Source organism: Salvia splendens, chromosome 1 (assembly GCF_004379255.2).
Source record: "Salvia splendens isolate huo1 chromosome 1, SspV2, whole genome shotgun sequence".
Lineage (NCBI taxonomy): Eukaryota > Viridiplantae > Streptophyta > Magnoliopsida > Lamiales > Lamiaceae > Salvia > Salvia splendens.
This window is the reverse complement of record NC_056032.1, coordinates 19,060,984-19,080,932: the sequence shown is the minus strand read 5'-3', so window position 1 is coordinate 19,080,932 and position 19,949 is coordinate 19,060,984. Positions and strand designations below refer to the sequence as shown.

At 36.9% G+C, this 19,949-nt stretch overlaps 2 protein-coding genes across 2 annotated transcripts; both read right to left on the bottom strand.

Moving 5' to 3' along the window:
• Window positions 1–4,423: 4,423 nt before the first annotated feature.
• LOC121796975 (RNA-binding protein Y14A-like) lies at window positions 4,424–7,098 on the bottom strand. Its single transcript, XM_042195728.1, has 4 exons — window positions 6,789–7,098; window positions 5,867–6,003; window positions 5,242–5,387; window positions 4,424–4,737 (listed from the first exon to the last, which is right to left on the bottom strand). The coding sequence occupies exons 1-4, from the start codon at window positions 7,051–7,053 to the stop codon at window positions 4,692–4,694; spliced, it is 594 nt and encodes a 197-aa protein (XP_042051662.1). The 5' UTR covers window positions 7,054–7,098; the 3' UTR covers window positions 4,424–4,691.
• Window positions 7,099–15,563: 8,465 nt separating this feature from the next.
• On the bottom strand, window positions 15,564–18,936 carry LOC121743159 (protein FAR1-RELATED SEQUENCE 5-like). Its single transcript, XM_042136418.1, has 3 exons — window positions 18,927–18,936; window positions 17,171–17,933; window positions 15,564–17,019 (listed from the first exon to the last, which is right to left on the bottom strand). Exons 1-3 carry the CDS (start codon window positions 18,934–18,936, stop codon window positions 15,564–15,566), a joined length of 2,229 nt encoding a protein of 742 aa, XP_041992352.1.
• Window positions 18,937–19,949: the final 1,013 nt, after the last annotated feature.

The window sequence follows — 19,949 nt, the reverse complement described above, 5'->3', positions numbered from 1 at the left end:
AGAACCTCTAATCCTTTCCCCTATATCATTCCAATTTTATTCGATGTCCCCGAAGAGACCTCCACTCTTTTTCCCTCTGTACAAATAAATTCTTCTTACCATATTTTACACTTAAATTCATTCATCTTATATAGGAGCGGAGTCCTACAAATCCATGCAAGAAAAGACTGTAGACTACATAATTCAACCTTGAGTTTTGTTTTGTTTTACTTAATGTCTAGTACTTTAATTTTGTTTTACTACCTGTCTGCGAGTAGTAAACATCTTTTGCGAAATTTTTGATAAATATGCTATGACTTTGAGTTATTTATTCAATTGATTTTCCTCGTTAGCTCTTGAATAAATTGAAAATCAATTGAATAAATTACTCAAAGTCATAACATATTTACCAAAAATTCCACAAAAAGATGTATACTACTCATAGACAAGTAGTAAAAACAACAATTAAAGTACTAGACATGATGTAAAATGAAATAAAACCTAAGATTGAATTATGCAGTCTTCAATCTTTTGTTACCTGGATCTACAGAGCTCTGCTCCTATGAATGAAATATGATATCTAAGAATTTATGTGAAAAGAGGAAAAAGAATTGGAGGCTATGACATAAACATTATGAATTAGGTTACATGGTTTGAAAAATGTTTTGACATTGTAAAAAGGGTCCTTCAAGTAATAGAAAATATAGTAGTATTTTCGAGTGGCAACAATTTCTTTCCTTCTAAATTTCCGCCTAAGAGCATCTCCAATGGCGGACGTCCGGTCGGACATCCGCGACGGGCGACCGGGACGTCCGCCATTGTGGCGTGGAAGGTAGGATACGGACATCCCGTAAGGACGTCGGAGTATGTTTTAGTACGGAGTATGTTTTAGTACATTGTAAATTGATATGTTCAATTGTATTAATAAATGTCGTTTTATTTTTCATATTTAAAAAGACCCAATAATTTTACAAGAATACCCTTTTTATATTATGTTTTACATTGTAAATTGATATGTTCAATTGTATTAATAAATGTTGGTTTTATTTTTCATATGTAAAAAGACCCACTAATTTTACAATACTACCCTTTTTATATTAAATTAAAGAAAAACTTAAAATATTCCAGCTACATGTGACATTAGTGAGATCCATTAAATCTTAGTAATATCCAAGAAATGAGATTAGTTGTTTCACTTGATAACCTTATCTTATTTTATCACTCTCCTCTCTCCCTCTCTATGTATATGGAATTAGGATGATTCATTGTCGATATATATTAGTGACGAGACAATAAGAGATATAACATCAGGGGTGCATTATAATGATAACCCCAATTTCCGTAATAACCATATAACTAAATCTGGACCACACATTTTTAAAATCACGTGGTCTAGATTCAAACTTAGATTTACTTCATAAAAAAAAGCGTGGGGGTAAATATGTCATTTCGCTCATGATAAAATTTACGTATCCAAATTTCGCTCATTTAATTTCTGAATTTCGCTCATTTTATCATTTTATCAGTCAGTCAAAAGTAACATTTTATCAACTCAGAGTATCATTCTATCCGGAAAAACTATCATTCTATGCAATAAACCTAACATATATCATTTTATCATTTTATCAGTCAGTCAAATCAGACTATCATTCTATGCAATAAACCTATCATTTTAACATAAAGCAGTAAACGTATCATTTTATCAACTCAGAGTATCATTTTTATAAGGTTACTGTCATTTTATCCGCTTAGATTATCATTTTATCAAGTAAAAGTATCATTTTATTAAACAAAAATGTCATTTTATACACCAAAAATACCTATCATTCTATCGGCTGAAAGTATCATTATATCCGGCAAAACTATCATTCTATCGGCTGAAAGTATCATTCTATCCGGCAAAACTATCATTTTATGCACTAAACCTAACATTTATAAGCTAAAAGTATCATTTTATCAACTCAGAGTATCATTCTATCCGGAAAAACTATCATTCTATGCAATAAACCTAACATATATCATTTTATCATTTTATCAGTCAGTCAAAAGTATCATTTTATCAACTCAGAGTATCATTCTATCCGGCAAAACTATCATTCTATGCAATAAACCTATCATTTTATCATTTTATCAGTCAGTCAAAAGTATCATTTTGTCAACTCAGAGTATCATTCTATCCAGCAAAACTATCATTCTATGCAATAAACCTATCATTTTATCATTTTACGTGATATTTGGCGAAATTCAAAAATGAAATGAGGGAAATGACATATTATCATTTTATCAACTCAGAGTATCATTCTTTGCAAAACTATCATTCTATGCAATAAACCTAACATATATCATTTTATCATTTTACGTGATATTTGGCGAAATTCAGAAATTAAATGAGGGAAATGACATATTTACCCGCGCTTTTTTTATGAAGTAAATCTAAGTTTGAATCTCAACCACAAGATTAGAAAATATGTGTGGTCCAGATTTAGTTATAGGGTTATTACGTGATTTAGGGGTTATCATATGATCACAACTCTATAACATCATTTCTAACACGGGATATGATGTATTCAAATTGCTTTTTATTCAATCCTAATTATTAAATAGCTCAACCGACAAAATCATAAAAAAGTTACAAGAAATAGGGGAGTGATCAATTGCTAACTCACCTCTTAATTGCTAACTACAATTAATTTTAGACCATAGCATTTTAGAAATCTTGTGGTCTACAATTTGCCATGTGTAATTTCGTTTTTTATTTTTTTAATATTAAAAAGATAATAGCAACTATCAAATTTAGGGTTTAAAAACACAATATCAATTTAGAAACACAATATCAATACAGTGTATGAAATACATCAACACAAAGACATGACAATGTCAATACAATTTCATATTGACATTGTACAAGCATTGTATTGACATATTATGTGTCGTGTATTGATATAAAGCTGTTAACAAAATTTATGAAATTTTTTGATTTTTTTTTTCAAATTTTGACATCGGAACATATGCAAGTGAGATCTCGTTAGAACCCTTATGAAATTATCTTTAATTTGATATATGTTGTGCGAAAAAATAATTTAAATCGAGAAAGTTATATTCGTTTTAAAGTTATGAGATATTTTTCAAAAGTTAGTTACAACTAATTTGTTGTAAATTGACTTTAATACTCTTATTGACATTTTTTATTGATCGTATTGACATTACGGGATTGATGATCTAGGCCCTTGATTTGAATATCTAATGACTATTATTTAATTGTAGTTAGTCATTAAGTATTGAGTTAACAATATAACACTCATCTACTTATATATATAACAATTTACCATATTTAATTGAATCAACCCTTTAATTTGACCTTTAAATTAGAAATATCCATAATTATTTTATTAAGGATATATTAGTCACAATATAAAATAAAATTATGGCTTTTTGCTATAAGGGAATTATGGTATAGAGACATTATGTCTCTAAATCACTGTCCTTTTATGAAAATACCCAAAGTTTCTATATGTTATCTCAGTGCTAGCGATGAACAAGAATCAAAATAATAGAAAAGTAATGTTGTCATTGATAGGAATTCGGATGAGTTTGACGCTGATGAATATATGGTGGTTGTTGATACAAGATTACAAAAAATTATTGACAGTTGTGGATATTTGAGATCCTATTCGTAAAAAAATACATAACGAAAGATCCTTATCAAATCAATACTTTATGAACCGTTTCTCAAAAAATAGATACCTTTTGTCCCTTAAAAATATAACCTATTCCTATTTTGGACCGTTTCTCAAAAAATAGAAACTTTATGAACGTTCTAGGACGTGAACCTCACAATCCATTAACACTACTTCCACTACTTTTCTCTTCCTCTTTTTTTTTTACACATTTTTCTTTTCCCCTATATTACTTTATAATTATTCTTCTTACTTTACCAGTTATGCATTAAAATTCGTGTCATTTGGAAAGATCTATTTTTCGTTAAAATTGTAAGAGATACTTAGACTAAAGATTCTTATTATTTTATTATTCCTTATTTTATCAAACAATTGATTTGTATGATTTTTTCTTCAATTAATCAATTGCTTATATTGCTGAGAGTGAATTGTAATTATACATGTGAATCGTGAAATTTTTTTTATTTTGGTTGAAGGTGAAATTCAGCTATTTAGATATCCAACTATTTACACTAAATTCAAATTCATTTTATTATAAAAAAAGCTTAGACTTAGATATCTTCTTAATACTTTCAGATTTACTACACGATTATCTAAGAATGAAGTTTATATACACATGGATTTAAAGTTTCATATGCAAGTATGTAACCGATGAGAATTAGAATATGCTGCGTTACATTGTTTAGTTTTGATTCAAAACGAAATTTTAGTACTGTATCTTTCACTTGCATAAAAAACAAAAAAAAAATATAAAAAGAATTATGATGTTAGAAAAGCAACAACCAATAAATAAGGTAAGGAACACACCACCTGTTAATACAAAACATTCTTCAACTACAGTATCACTTAATCGCAGGCCAAGAAGGGAGCAATCCGAAGAAGCCTCATAACCGTTAATACATATGAAAAGAAGTGTCGATGAACGAAAACTGGCAACAGAAACAACCGCACACATTGTTAAAACATTAACAAACACGTACATCGGTATCTTCACTCTAGATCAAAGCCCCAAAAACTTTCACATGCCCTCCATGATCAGAATCTCCTCCTTGGACTCCTGGAACGATGACCTCGAGGTGATCTGTATAAGATTTCAATAAAGAGATTACTCACGAAACAGTACCAGACAAATAGACAATTCAGGTCACATTGTGATAATATGTGGCTGTTCCCATTTTTGTCAAACCAGACGATTCAATATTATCACCAATCAAAGAGTGGGATACTCAAAAACAGACTTGAAAAGCAACGTCTTACAGATTAAAAGTGGAAAAAGATTTTTCAACGTTAGATTTCATAACATTGCTTCACCATGTCTGAATTACGACAAACCCAAACTGTTAACGAAAACATTTAACATACCCCCTCGACATCGTTCAAACACCATTTTACCTCTCATAAAAAATTCCAATGATTTGGAGTATATGTAAGTTAAGGTAATAATTGAGGCATGGACATTTCCAATATCAGTTTTTCTCAAGCTCTGCAAATCATCTCTGGCTTATACGGGGAGTAGTACTGTTCAATATTGCTATTTTCTAGTCCTATATTCTTCTATGAGCAACAGTAATTTTAGAGCACGTACCTCCTCCTGACGTTCCTTCTTCTGAATGGACCTTTGCTGAACGCCCAGTCAACATTCATGGTCTGGGTTAGGAGTTCAGTTCCATCCATCTCTCTTATGGCTCTTTGTGCCTCCTCAAACTTCTCAAATTCAATCAGAGCATAGCCCTAGAAAACACCATAACACAATTAGTTGACAATGGATATATGAGAAATATAGTGCAGGGAAAGATAAATGGAATATTATTGAGAAAATATAAGGGTGTCAGGCAGAAAAAGAAACATGATCCCTAGTCCCTTTGTGAGCAAAGGCTGCTCCAGAGAAAAAAATAAGCTGTTATAAGACTCAAAAACTGATCCCGGTCAAAAATGAGTTTAGAGGATCCTCGATTAGCTGTGGATAGAGAGATGTATGCTATATATCATCTAAAGCGGTGGCCGAAAGGAAGACATGCCAATTTCAAATTCAACATAATATAGTGGATGAAGAAGAATTACATAGCAAAAAAGTGGAAGATCAGAACATTTAAAGATAAACCTGGCAAACAGTATACAATATCTCATAAGATTTCTCTTTAACACATTGACAAAATTACACTGTAACAGGCAACTTGCACAACATATAAAAGAAAACAAGATTTACACACCTTGACAAAACCCGTACGGCGATCAAGATTCAAGTGCAAATTCTTTATCTCTCCAAAATCACCAAATGCATTTTGTAGATCGTCCTCTTGAGCTTCTTCGTGAACTCCAGTAACCAGAATAATCCATCCTTCAATAGCTACAAAAGTGCAACCACAAATAGAACTCAAACTTCTATCCCAATATATACTTGAAGCTCATGCAGAAAAAGAAAAATAGTGTCATCCAATCAAACATGCCTCCACTTTGAATTCACATCAGACAACAGTACCAAACACTCGAACAAACTTGATCAGTAGTACTCTAGAGCTTAATTCTCCCACACTGTAAGTGCAAAGGAAAATGTAACCACTACCGATAAAACAACCCAAGCGAGTACATCTAGCTCAATTTTACTACTCTCTCCGTCCCAACTAAGACGACACACATTCCTTTTTAGTTTGTCCCAACCAAGATGACACATTTCTATTTTTGGTAACTTTCCCTCTCCAACTAATATACCCAACCACTTTTTCGCACTCCAATTAAATATTCAATTCTCTTTCCCTTTCCATTCAATACTTACACCCACTCTTTCTCTCTCCAACTAACCATACTAACCAACAACTCCAAAAATCTGGTGTTAAAATGTGTCTTCTTAGCCGAGACAGAGGGAGTAGTATATACCAAACCTTCAATAGCAATTATCCCCTACCAATTATCAAATTTCTGTACCAAATTTTTGAAAGAAGTATCCATAGCTTGACAACTCCATAAAAATTGCATAAAATCAACAAACAGATCTTTCAATTTTTCGATACAGCCACTATTCAACAACATCCGCACAAAGATATCAACAGAAACAGTTACGAGCAAGGTGAATTCGTACAAACAGAAAAGCAAATAACGAAATATTTCAAAACAATTAAGGTTCTATACACTGACATCGTTCGGGGCCAGGACCGCCTTCTGAATCGAGCGAATCGAAGGGGCCGGACATGCGAGCATTGCGGTCGGCCTCAGCAGCGGCCTCGTCGCGAAATCCGCGGCCCTTGGTCTTCTTCGGAGCGGTGGAGGAGCCACCGCCAGTGATGGCGGACTTGAGGCGAGGAAGGGCGGCTCGACTGGGGGAGCCATCGCCGACGTCCTCGTCCATGAGATCGTCCTCCTCCGGCTCGAAATCGACGGCCTCCGCTTCCGCATTCGCCATTGAAGCAGATAGTTTTTGCTAGGTTTAGACTTGGGATTGAAGGGGAGATGGGTTTAAAGAGACTGGCAAAAATTAAAAAAAAAAATTACTCCTAGAATTATTAATTTTGTTAATTTCTATCTATTAAATGAAATTTAAAATTAGAATATCAAATTATAAAGTTTTAGTTGTAGTAATTTATATCGATTGTTTCAGCTATATACAAAATAACGTCTATAAATTATATTTAAAATTGTGTTTCATTTTATTTTCATCTTTTTTTCTTACTTTAATTAAAAATTTCATTTTGAACATTATCAAAAGATGATATTTTGTACTCCCCCGCCTCACAAGAATATGTATTTTTTAATTTTGGAAAAAAATTTCTCGCTAATGTGGTAGGATCTATTATCCACTGACAATACTTTAATTACTTTTTTTTACCTCTTTTGTAATTTAGCAAGTGTGCATTAATACTTTTATCCAATCAAAAGTGTATATTCTTGTGAGACGCAAAGGTTATATAAAAGAAAAAATTTAAGAAATATTAAAACTTCATGATTTAATATTGCAATTTTAAACTTCATAGGACAAACCAAAATCTGACCAAACTTAATGGTATATATAATTATTAAAAAAAAATTGAAATATTATTAATAGAAAAAAAGTGAACTCAATTCAGTAGAAAAAGTGATTTATCATAGTATATAGATAGAGACTAACTTTGGACATGACCCAAAACCCAAATTTAAAAATAAGACTAATTTTTTGTAGAAAATGATAGTATATATTAGGATTAGGAATGTTCGAAAATAATTACTATTAGATGAAAAAAATGGATGGAATAGAGTTTATAATTCGGTGTACATTATATATACACGAACGAAGAATTTCGTTGGTAAACTTTTTTGATGAACATATGGTATATATTAGGGTGGTCGATTATAGAGAATCCTTTTTAATGTATTAAGTTATAAACTTATAACGATTGAAAAGTTTTTATATATTGATTGCAATATGTCATACTACTTATTATTACCATAACGTTTAAATGTATTTTTATAGGTTTTGTTATTGTTTATTTACAAAAATTGGAAAACGTCGTCAATATTACTTGAAATTCGCACGGTGCTTGCAAAATTGTATTCTCGACGAGTAGAATTCCCACATCCAACTGTCCATGTTCAACGCACAAATGCAGCACAGTGAGGCCTCAGCCCACCTTCTGTCGAGAATCCGATGGAGCTCTCGAGACGAGCGCCTCCAACTGGACCACGCCCTTGATGGACACTGCGTTGGTACGCATGAAGTTCTTGAAAGCTAGCTCACGGCCTCCCTTGCTCTGTGTGGCTTGGGCAGCAAGGGTGTCGTTGTCAAAGTGTGTGGAGGGTCCCGTCTTGGAAAGTAATGCTTGCTATGAGGATAGCAATCACCAATATGGCTTCGAATTTCTAGGCCAGCCAATCCTGCTTCAGATGGTATTTGCTTCTGGGTACCTCTTGAGCCTGCCACACAGAATATGGTTGATTCGTGAATATTGTGGCTCAGGTAGGATTTGCTCGGAAAGAGACAAACTCCTCCAGTAGCCCGACCTCGCCCTTGATAGCCGCAAGATGGAGAGGGTTCCGGCCCTTGAAAAAGCCTCTTCGCGATCTCCATTTTGCCCCGTGATGAGGCAACATGGAGAGGTGATGCGAATTGAGCTCTATAGCAAAGTGAGGGTTGAGCCTTTAAGACTGCTTCCACATGCCGCTACGTGTAGAGGGGTGTTGTGTGGACATGTGAGTAAAACTCTATGCAGGAGAGAAGAGTAACCTGCCCAGTAGGAGTGAGCATTCGGGTTTCAGTTTGGTTTTCCCCCAAACTGAACCAAACCGAAAAATTAAATTTTGTTCAAAACCCAAACCGAACCGAACCCGAAAAATCGAAAACTAAACTTCAAAAACCGAACTAACCCAAAAAAACCGAAATTATATGAAAAAACCAAAAAAATTGAAAAAGATCATATATATATATATATATATATATAGGGGGGCCTTATTCTCCTTTTCCCATCTTACATCCTTTTTCCTTCTTAATAATTCGCGTTAGATCTAAGGTATCAACAGATCAGATTGATTCTACAAACCCTTTTCCGTGTTGCATTATAGAAGCATGGTATATGCATTATAGGGGTAATCTAGACATTTTGGCCGCATATGAACCGCCATATTTTTGGAATGAGCGACTTTCGGGGGATTTGAAATGATCCCACTATTCTTCTTTCTTCATTCATTATTCTTCCAACCCATGAAACTCCTTCCACTCTCTCCACAACCGAAACCCTAGAAAGCTCCCTCCAAGCGCCTCGTCTGAAGATTGGGGATTTTGTCGACCAAATTTCGGAGGGAATAGCTATCACCGATAACATCTACTGAGAACACCGATTCGTTTCGACTAGGTATGTTTCCACAGTGATTTAGGCGTTTCTACTAGGTATGTTTCCACATCTACTCAGAACATCGATTAGCGATTTTGCAGACCCATGTTTGTAAAATTGAATCTGTGAATGCGCCGAGGCGCAGAAATCTCTGAAAGTAGTTGTTCGACTAGGGTTGTCACTGATTAGCTTGACGTAGAAATTGTGTTATGTTAACTAGGGCTGGATTTAGGTCTCTTATGTTTCTGTTGTTTGCCAGGTTAAAAATGCCGAAAAGAGGTCGTCCGCGCTCCCAAGCATCACATGATGCAGGTATATTGCCGTTGCATCTTGTGATTTTCAGTAAAGGATTAGTTTATTGTGTATAATGGTATTCCCATGTTTGTGTGTTGTTTGTAGTAACTGTGCTAGAGAATAAAATATTTAAGGTGACGTGGTGCATTTTTTAGGGCATAAAGTGCATTATGTATCATTATCTATGCATTATATTGCTGTTAACATGGAGTGTTGGTTGTATCATTATCTATGCATTATATTGCTGTTAACATTCCAGGTTTTGTTGCAGTTTAGAGGTGTAAGTAGTGTCTTCTGTGATGTGCTGCATTATGTTTACAAGAAATTGAATGTGCATTATTGAACAAACACTGTGCATTATTTAACATGATTTATGCATTGTAGTCAGTATTTTAAGCATTATTGCCAGTCTTAGCTGTCGTGGTTAAGTTGAAGCCATTCTTTTTTATGACTTTAGCATCATATATTGTGCTATACATATGAAGCACTAATCAAATTCAGTTAATGAAGTGTTTTTCGGTCCATTTCAGATAACCAGCTTAGAGTTGACATAGACAGTGTTGTCGACGACATTATTCCCGTGGCGCTAGAAAAAAGATTTAGGGAGAGGTTAGCCGAGATAGGCCCTAGGACCTCTGGTAGTCAAGGTCAACCTAAACCACCTACGGGTCGAAAGCAGGATCGACTCTACTGCCGCAGAACCCCTTCTGAGTTCATTGAATGCTTGAAACAGCTGAATCCTCGACAGAAAAAGGCTGTTACAGAAATTGGATTTGGGGCGGTCCTTAATTTCGGCATTACGGAAATCCCTCCGTATCTGGCATATTGGGTACAGAGCGCCTTAAATCTTGCCCGCTGCCAAATTCAGCTTAGAGGCGGTGAATACCTTACGCTTGACGAGGATGATGTACACCTCACATTGGGGTTCCCTCGGGGTCCATTAGTCATATCAAGGCCCGTCGACAAGCAGTCAAACTTCACATTTAATGACCTGGTGGCAGCGAGGTGCAATAAGGGGCGATTTAAGATGAGCCCAAAAGATATTGCACAGCTGATGATGGCCGATGTGGATGGTGGGGATGACTTCAAGAAGCTATTCATGTTCCTACTTGAAAATGCTTTGGTAGAAACTCCTAGTGACGACCACTGCAAGCCGAAGATTCTACATTTTATCGACAATGTAGCCGAAATCAGAAATCTTAATTGGTGTGGCTACGTGTTGTCGGTCCTTGAGGCAACCTACACAAGCTGGAGTAGCGGACAATCTCCGTTGTTCTCCGGGCCAATACACTTCCTGGTGGTAGGTGTATAATACAAAACAGATGCTATATATTTATCATCCAAAAGCTGCATTATAATGTCTTACATAATGCATTATTTTTAATGTACTTTGCATTATTGATCCATTACCGTTTTTTGCATAATATGTCCAGTGCTGCTATGTGGACCGCGTGGTCCACATCCGGCGACGAGTAATACGAACCTGGCCGACGATGAAAGGGTGGACAGCCGATTCACTAAAGCAACGTGAGGATGTAGAACGCGACAAGTTTGGTACAGGGAGATTAGAGCCTCGTCTAGACAAGGACAGATTGGGAGCGGTGGAGGAGATGCAAAGGCGAGAAACGCTGGCTGCAGGAGAAGGGTCCTCTACAGGACTCCACAAAGCGAGGCAGATTAGAGAAAAGTTTGTTGGTTCCAGCGCTTTGATGGCCCACGCTATCTCCATGTGGGTTGATGATTTCATGAGTATCCCTCTGGAGATACTCGACGATGGGTGCATCCGCGTTGGAAGTCAAATTGGCAGAAAATTGTTGGGGATTCCTGAGGAAGAGGAGGTTGGAGATGATGAAATAACAACCACCTTGACCCAAGCAAGGGAGGACGAGGAGGAGTACAGTCCGGAATGGATTGCTGAGATGGAGAAAATGATGGCAGCATACGACAAAAAAAAAAGTCCATTACAAAAAGCTTTACACGACCATCTTTTGTTTTAGATGGATTTGAATGCACCGACCCGTTTGCCACACAGCCAACCCCGGAGGCATGCGTTAGCGCTGGAGGAGTACAATCTCCCAAACCTGATGGCCGAGCAAGTGTTGCACCGGATGTGGATCGGCCGGAATATGAAGATTATCAGGGAGGCGCAGCCATGTCTGATCCATTAGGTGATGTTGCTGGAGTTGGAGTCCCAACAGATGTGCACACATCAGTTGCAGCAACACACATGGAGGTGGTTGGTGGCGTGAGTATCCCAATTAGTTTGACGCGCACATATTTTTTGTTGTTGTGACTACATTTAATTGATTGTTGAATTGTGCAGAACATTGGTGGAGTAGCAGAGACGGTACACGAGCGAACGGAGATTACGGAAGGTGGAAATGCTAACGTGGGTTCGTCGGGTGAGGAAAGCAGAGGAGTGAGAGAAGGTGGTAACGAGGTGGTGACAACAACAAAACCCAAGAGTGTTAAGGTAATCAAAGATATGCCATGTTCAGATGGGAGAGTGAAGGTTTGAAGTAATTTAAAATCAACTGCATTATATCATGTTTATGTTAACTTGAAAAATCACATATCGGACTGACTTGAAAACATAGGGAAAGGCAGAGAACATAGCAGGCCTGACAAAGGAAATGGCTTTGAAGCGTGGCCATGGGAAACAACCTGCCGTGACAAAGGTTGTTACTAATCTAAACTTGGTATGTCAGTTGTAATGTGCATAACACATTATATTATGTTCATTGTTTATTGTGTGTGATGCATTATATGGCATATCTTATGCATTATGTTAAATTATCTATTGCTTGTGTTGGTTTGGTTAATCACATATTTGATATGCATGCATTACTTGTTTGATGGAATGTTAAACTGACTATAGTTTTAGCAATTTAATTTGTGTGCATTATTTGGTTGGTTCTATGCATTATTAAGAAGACATGAAGCATTATTTATTGGGATCTTTGCATTATTTGTTGTGTATTGAGCAAATTTATTATGACTACTGGATAATTTGTTTGGACATATTAACTAAATGTTGTAGTTTATGTATTATATTGAATTGTATTCTAACCTTGCGTTTACAGAGACCTCCCCTGACCAAGAAGAAGGGGATAGTGATTGCCGAGGCTGGGACGGGTGGTATTAGTGCCGACTTGCATTTGAAAACTACGGCTGGTCTTGTAAAAGGAAAGGAGAAGGTGAACAAGGCTAAGGAGGCTGTCCGATCGGTAACAAAATATTAGATAACATCTTGTACGGATTTTGCCTTATTATTGAATGAATATTGTATGTTTGCAGGAGGCTTCAAACATTGAAACAGCACGTGTAAGGAAAGCTAGTCCGGCTATGCGGTCTCCTTTCAACGAGCGTGCTGTAAGGCTTACAGCCAAGGCTAACGGCAACGACAAGGAGCTATATTTCTGGGTCTTAAGCACAGCGGAGACGCATGAATCTATATGGTGTGTATTATTTGTTTTGCATTTCGATGTGAAGAGGGTGATTCTCTTTAATGGTTGTTTCTGTATTGCAAGTATTAAGTTCTAAAGTCTACATACAGTGCATATGTGCATTTTTGTATGTAGTTACTGCATTATGAAATTTTCATTGTGCATTATGTAATCATATAGTACTAGGATTTTATTACCAATTCGGTTTGCTATTCTGTGAAGACCGTAATAAACCTACTGGGTAGTACATAGATTCATTAATTGGATGGAATAGTGCATTATGTAGCCAATTGGTAACATTACATTTGAAATTGATATGCAGGGATGCAATTGTGTATGAAGACTCTTACAAACAAACAGTGCAGTCCGAGTTCCTTTCGCTGGCACCATTTAAACCTGTCAGCCCGGTCATTGTGGACACTTGGTGCTCATACTTGAACAATATGGAGAAGCTCAAGGCACCAGACACAGCGTCCAGACTCTTCTTTTCCACAAGGCCATGCGTGAGTCAAACTTTTTGTTATCTATTTACCAAATGAATATTACTCTGCAACATTAATACCTGAAGTACCAACAACGATTGTAGGCACAATCATTGGTACACAACCCTGAAGAGTGGGATGAGGAAAGACGATTTGCGTCTTTTTGGACCATTCTTTTTGAGGAGGCACTTGCAGCCGGGTACACCAAATGGGAGAAACACGATCTGGTTAGTCTGAATATAAACTTGTATGTATGAGAAGCAATGGTTTAGGACAGCCTACAAGACCATTTATTGTTATCTTCACCGTGTAGTTATTCTTCCCAATTTGGGGGAAGACACATCAATATGTGGTCTGCTTCGATGTGCCAGATGGCAAGATGAACATTATTGACCACACCCTCACAGAGTCGCACGCGTCGTTCGGTGAAAAATATGGGGACACGCCATCTATGCTGGTATGTAATGGGACCACTCTTTTTTTCGCATTTTAAGCATACAAACATATTTTGTTGATGCGGTGCAATTATGTCTTTATGTTTTAGCGGAAATTCATGGCTGACGCAATAGATAAGTGCCACGACCCTAGGCTGGCTGATGTGATCCGAAAATGCACTACACATGTAGTTGCAATGCCATGGCGGAACAACCTGTCCATAACAGAGAATGGTGTGTATGTCATGCGCCACTTGGAAACATATTTTGGAGAGAAGGAGAAAGATTGGGAATGCGGGCTGAGCGCGAAGGGAAGCAAAAGTCTACAAATGTTTCGAATCAAGTTCACAAGGGCGCTACTGACTTGTCCTCACAATGTTCGCACTGCCGCAAACCAAAAAAAGGCAACCAAGTTCTGGAGGGATAAACCAGCACATTTCAATTTCGAACATTGGGTAGATAATTATGGGTTGTAGTGCTTGATGGTTTATGGTTTTTGTTGTAAGACTTAGCACGTTGTACATTTTAACAACCTTGAATACACTGAACAATGTTTTTGCGAAGACGCTTTCTGGTTTTGATCATGTGAACATTCAGCCGAACCGTAACTGCGTTCTTTTTAATCAGACGAATGCAAATACTTTTTGTGTAATTGGTGTACTATGTTATTTTTCTTGTTTGTAATTTTTTTTGGAATGTAAAGGTGGCCAATTAACTCTCGTAATGCTTAACACATGCCAAATAATGCACTAATCCTGGTGCGCAATGCAATGGCAACACTAAATAATGAATTTTAATTATACACCTAATAAATTAAGCCCCGTATGCCGGACGCCTTTATTTTATGTGTATCATATGTGCTTATAATGTAAGTATTCGTATTAGATTATGCATTACAAAACTTTGTTTGTTTATATTACACAAATAAAGCAACAATCGTTGTGCGTAATGCTATCGCCTCCACTAAATAATGCATTCGTTTATTGCACACCTACTAATTTATAACGTATATATAGTACGCCTCAATTGTATGTGCATCATATATGTATATAATGTAAGTATTCGTGTTTGATTATGCATTACAATAGTTGTTTGTGTATTTTATAAAAGTAATGCAACAATCGTGGTGTGTAATGCAATGGCACTTCTAAATAATGCATGCGTAAATTGCACACCTACTAATTTAAAACGTACATTTACAACGGATCAAATGTATATATAGGTTCAGTAAAATTTTGTAATGGTTAATGGAAACCGCCAAATGTATGAGACATTTAACGCTTGTGTTAAAGTAATGCTCATTAATAGTGTTAGGAACAGATGTTTAATCCTCTAAAAACCGTGAAATTATTCCCACAAACCAATTAAACCAAGGGATTCTATGACAACCATTCTACTAAAAATAAAGAATTGACCAAAAGAACGACCAATGCAGCATATTTTTATAAGATATGATTCAAGCTGGATTTTTCCCCTTGCGGGCAACTTTCTCCGTCCTCATCTCTTTAAGCACATGACAGTTCCTGGAGTCGTGATGACCCACCTCATCGCAACCCTTACACCGTCTAGGAGGCCTAGTCGCATCCTTTATAGCCTTCTCTCTCTTTGAAATCAGACGGCTAGCCGAGCTGCTGGCGTGACCTTTCGTCTTCACGACATCGGGAGGATGCACTGCAACAGTTTCAGGCCTTACCATGCCGTAAAACTCTTCAACCATACGCCTCTTCTCAGCGACTGAGGTTACCAGAGTACCAGTTTGAATAGATTTGCCAAGGTCTTCGACGCCAGCAACAAATGCACGTAAGGCATCGACGTCGGTCTCAAACTGTCTAAGAAAACCATAAAACATCGAAATCGCTTGCTTTGACACAGTTTGCCTATTGTCAGAGGATGAGTGGGTCAGCAAGCGATCCTGAAACTCCCCGTGTACAACCTTGGCTAAGGGAGTCTTCATCCATCGGCTTTCACAGTATTTATCCGGGATTTTTTTCACCTCATTGTTCCGAAACAAGAAAAAAATATGACTACACAAATAACCATGCCGACCAAAAAGCTTGCATTCACACGAGTAAGAATCATCCGTCTTGTCATGACGAACAGAATATGCATTGCGCTTGCTATCGCCAAGATTGTATGTGTCAACAGTTTCTCCTGACATAAAACTCAGCACACGACATCTGTCATTACCTTCCACAATTTCTTCTTGTATTTTCCTGAACATACTGTCGGTAAACAAAGTGGAACCATGTTTCTCGAACGGCAGAGTAGTTGCGAGTATGGGTATGGAAGTGGCATCGTGGTAGTCCAAAGCTGTTCTACTGTTCCGCTGGAATTCAATGGCGTGGTTGAAATTCAGGTAGAATTCGGCTATGTTTGCTCGGGGCTTCAGAAAATTTTTGTAGAAACTGTTCTCTGATTCAGATATGGACGTAGTCCGAATCATGGAACCCATAGGAAAATCCCTAAAGTACGCCGGTATCCAGTACTTCCTATATGCGTACAGTGTGTTGAACCAGTCGATGTCCTCAAGCTGATGATGTTTGACCAATCTATTCCACTCCTCCTCGAATTCGTCCGGCTCTAACAGGTCCGACCACACACAAGCGTTAAACTCCTTTTTGAAATCGTCATCCCGCAATAATCTGTTTGGTACCTTGACTGCCAATTTATGCATTATATGCCACATACACCAACGGTGACGTGTGCCGACTAGGACCTCTTCAATAGCTGATCGCATACCCAAATCTTGATCTGTCACAATCAATCTGGGTGCTACACCCATACAATGTATAAAATGTCTGAACAGCCAAGCAAATGCCCCTGTTTTCTCGCTACACACCAACCCGGCCGCAAATGTCACAGGACTTCCATGATTATCCTTTCCAGTGAAAGGCGTGAAGATCATACAGTACCTGCGAACATGACAAAAACCGGTCGGCATAGGCGTAATCGCATCATAATGCAACTTACGTTAGTGCGTAATGCAGTAACATTCAGGAATAATGCACAGTATAAAAAAGATTAATAGAATATAACGTAAACAACACAGTATGTAGTTGGTACCTATTTGTGTTGTACGTGGAGTCGAAGGACACAATGTCACCAAACATGTGGTAATTTCTCTTCATCACACCATCGCACCAAAACAGAGCAACCAACTGGTCAGATTCGTTAACTTCGTAGTGATAGGTGAAAGCCTCGGACATCTTCTTCTTCCTAGCCATGTCATCCAACACCATTTGTACATCAAATCCTTGTGCATATGCTTTGATGTCCCGTGAGGCATTCCTGATGTCCCCAACAGTGCAACCAGCCAGGTCAAACCCACCGAGAATCTCCTTCAATACCTTAAATGTAAGCGTGGGTCCTATATTCGCCCTTGAACAGTCTAGAATAAATTTGTGATGTACATCATCCAACTTGGGATTACTTGACATGAATCTCTGATGTTCCGTCTCAACCATAGGATGGTTATGAATCTCATTGAACTCCTGAATTATGTATCCTGACGAGCAATCTTCCGAGAAAAACCTGAAGGATATACTAGCTGTACAACCACACCGCTTAGATAACTTCCTACGCTTGATTGTGAAACCAGAATGGGCATTCAACTGGTCATCCGCTTCGCCCTTCTTCCTTCCTTCCCTATTGCATACAACTTGATACCAGATGGTGACATCTTCAACCTTCCTCATAGCTTGTTTCCGCGTATCAAAGCCAACTGCGCGGGCATACACGTCGTAGAAAGCGAAAGCAAAATCCAATGATTGGAATTTCTGACCTACTACAGGCTTCACCTCAGGAGGACATTCAGGTACAACAACCACTGTACACAATTGGAAAAAAAAGGGTCAGCATAAAATAACACCTTCGCAATATAATATGCTGACAAGTAATGCACGATTTTGCACGTATTCAGTATGTCAAATTATTCAGTTGGACAAACACGTGAGTTATGCATACGTATAACACACGCTATTAAACACGTCGTTTTTTATTTGAACATACTATACCCTACCCCCTACCATTATTAAACCCTTTGGGGAAAACAAGAAACGTATGCTATAATTAAAAGCTAACAACCGATATTTACGCACTGGGGAAACGAGACATAAAATCATACCTATCTTGATTCGTACAACATACACATTGCAAATAAAATATTATGCATTATACATACAGTACAGAGCATTACGTATATACACATTATGCATTACTTGTACGGACTTACGTAATATGGGTATGCATTATACATACAGAATAGAGCATTAAGTATAATCACTTTATGCATTACTTTTACAAACTTACGTAATATCATTAAAGGTAAAATATTATGCATCATAGATACGAAATAGAGCATTACGTATATTCCGTTTATGCATTACTTTTAAGAGCTTACGTAAAATAGTTGTACGTCAAACACAAAGATTTGTTAAACATTGTTATTAATGGTTACATACTACACCCTAGCCCCTAGGTTTATCAAACCCTTAGGGGAAACAAGCTACGTGCGCCACAAATCGCAAACCCGACAAAATCATTTTACCGGCAACATTGCCGCTCACGAATGATGCATTATATAGGTAACTAAGTTCATTACATTTCGTCAATATGTGCATTACATGCTTCGTTTCAACATAATACTGTACATATGACGCAAGCGAATCCATGGACAAAGTTTTGACAACAAGCAGTAATGTTATACCATGGCAACACAAAAGACGCTTTAATTGGTGATTAAAAATCAGATAATCAAACTGCTACAACTTGTACTGAAGCATCCGAAGCATAAACAAAGTCAGGCTGATTCGTAATTTACCTTCTTCCATTGATTAAGACCAACCTCTGACTGCCGAGGACTGATTAACGATAGAATTGAGATGTGTGATAATTGAAACCTTGCAAAAAACTAGCGATGCATAATCATATACGCCTGCGCCGTGTCGTCCTTCTTCGAGGGGAGAGAAGTAAAAAAACCGTAATATTTGCCAATGAGAGAATCATGGAATTTCCATAACTAACAAGTAAATCTCTACCAAATCTACCCTTAATCGATTTTCACTTAATTAAATTTAAATGGAATCAGCAATTTTTTCAACCATCCGATTAACGTATTTAAGGGTTGAGATTAAAAAGGAAAAAAGAGGAAATATAGGAAAAGGAAAAAAGAGGAAATATAGGAAAAGGAAATGAATACATCCCTATATATATATATGGTAAGTATTTGATCACACACTTATAGGGATGTATTTATTTCCTTTTTGTATCTTTTGTTCTATTGTTATTTTTAATCTCAGTCCCACGATTTTGTCATCCGACGGTTAGATTGATGCCACGTGTCATTTAATAATGCAGATTTTCAGTTGAATAATGCACACCGTCTAATAATGCACCATTATAGTGTAATAATACAGATTTTCAGTTGAATAATGCACACCGACTAATAATGCAAATTTTTCGTCAAATATTGTAGATCATCACAACCATCCAATTCAAGGATCCAATGGCTGTGATTAAAAAGAACATTGGACTAAAAAGCTGCGAAGGACTTTAACACACCCCCACACTTATATATATATATATATATAGGTTTTTGATCTATGCAAAACTAGATTTAAATACAAAAATGCAGAACAATATCATACGTAGGGCACTTTTAGGTCATGCTAACAAAGCATGACCTAAAAGGATCTTAGCATGACATTAAATCCAAATATTATAATATGACCTAAAATTGCTTAATTATGACCTTCCGTATTTTTGGTTAATTATTGACCATTAGATCATCTAATCCTAGGGCCAAGATTTGGGCTGCATTTCTGGATTTAAATGCATTTTTATT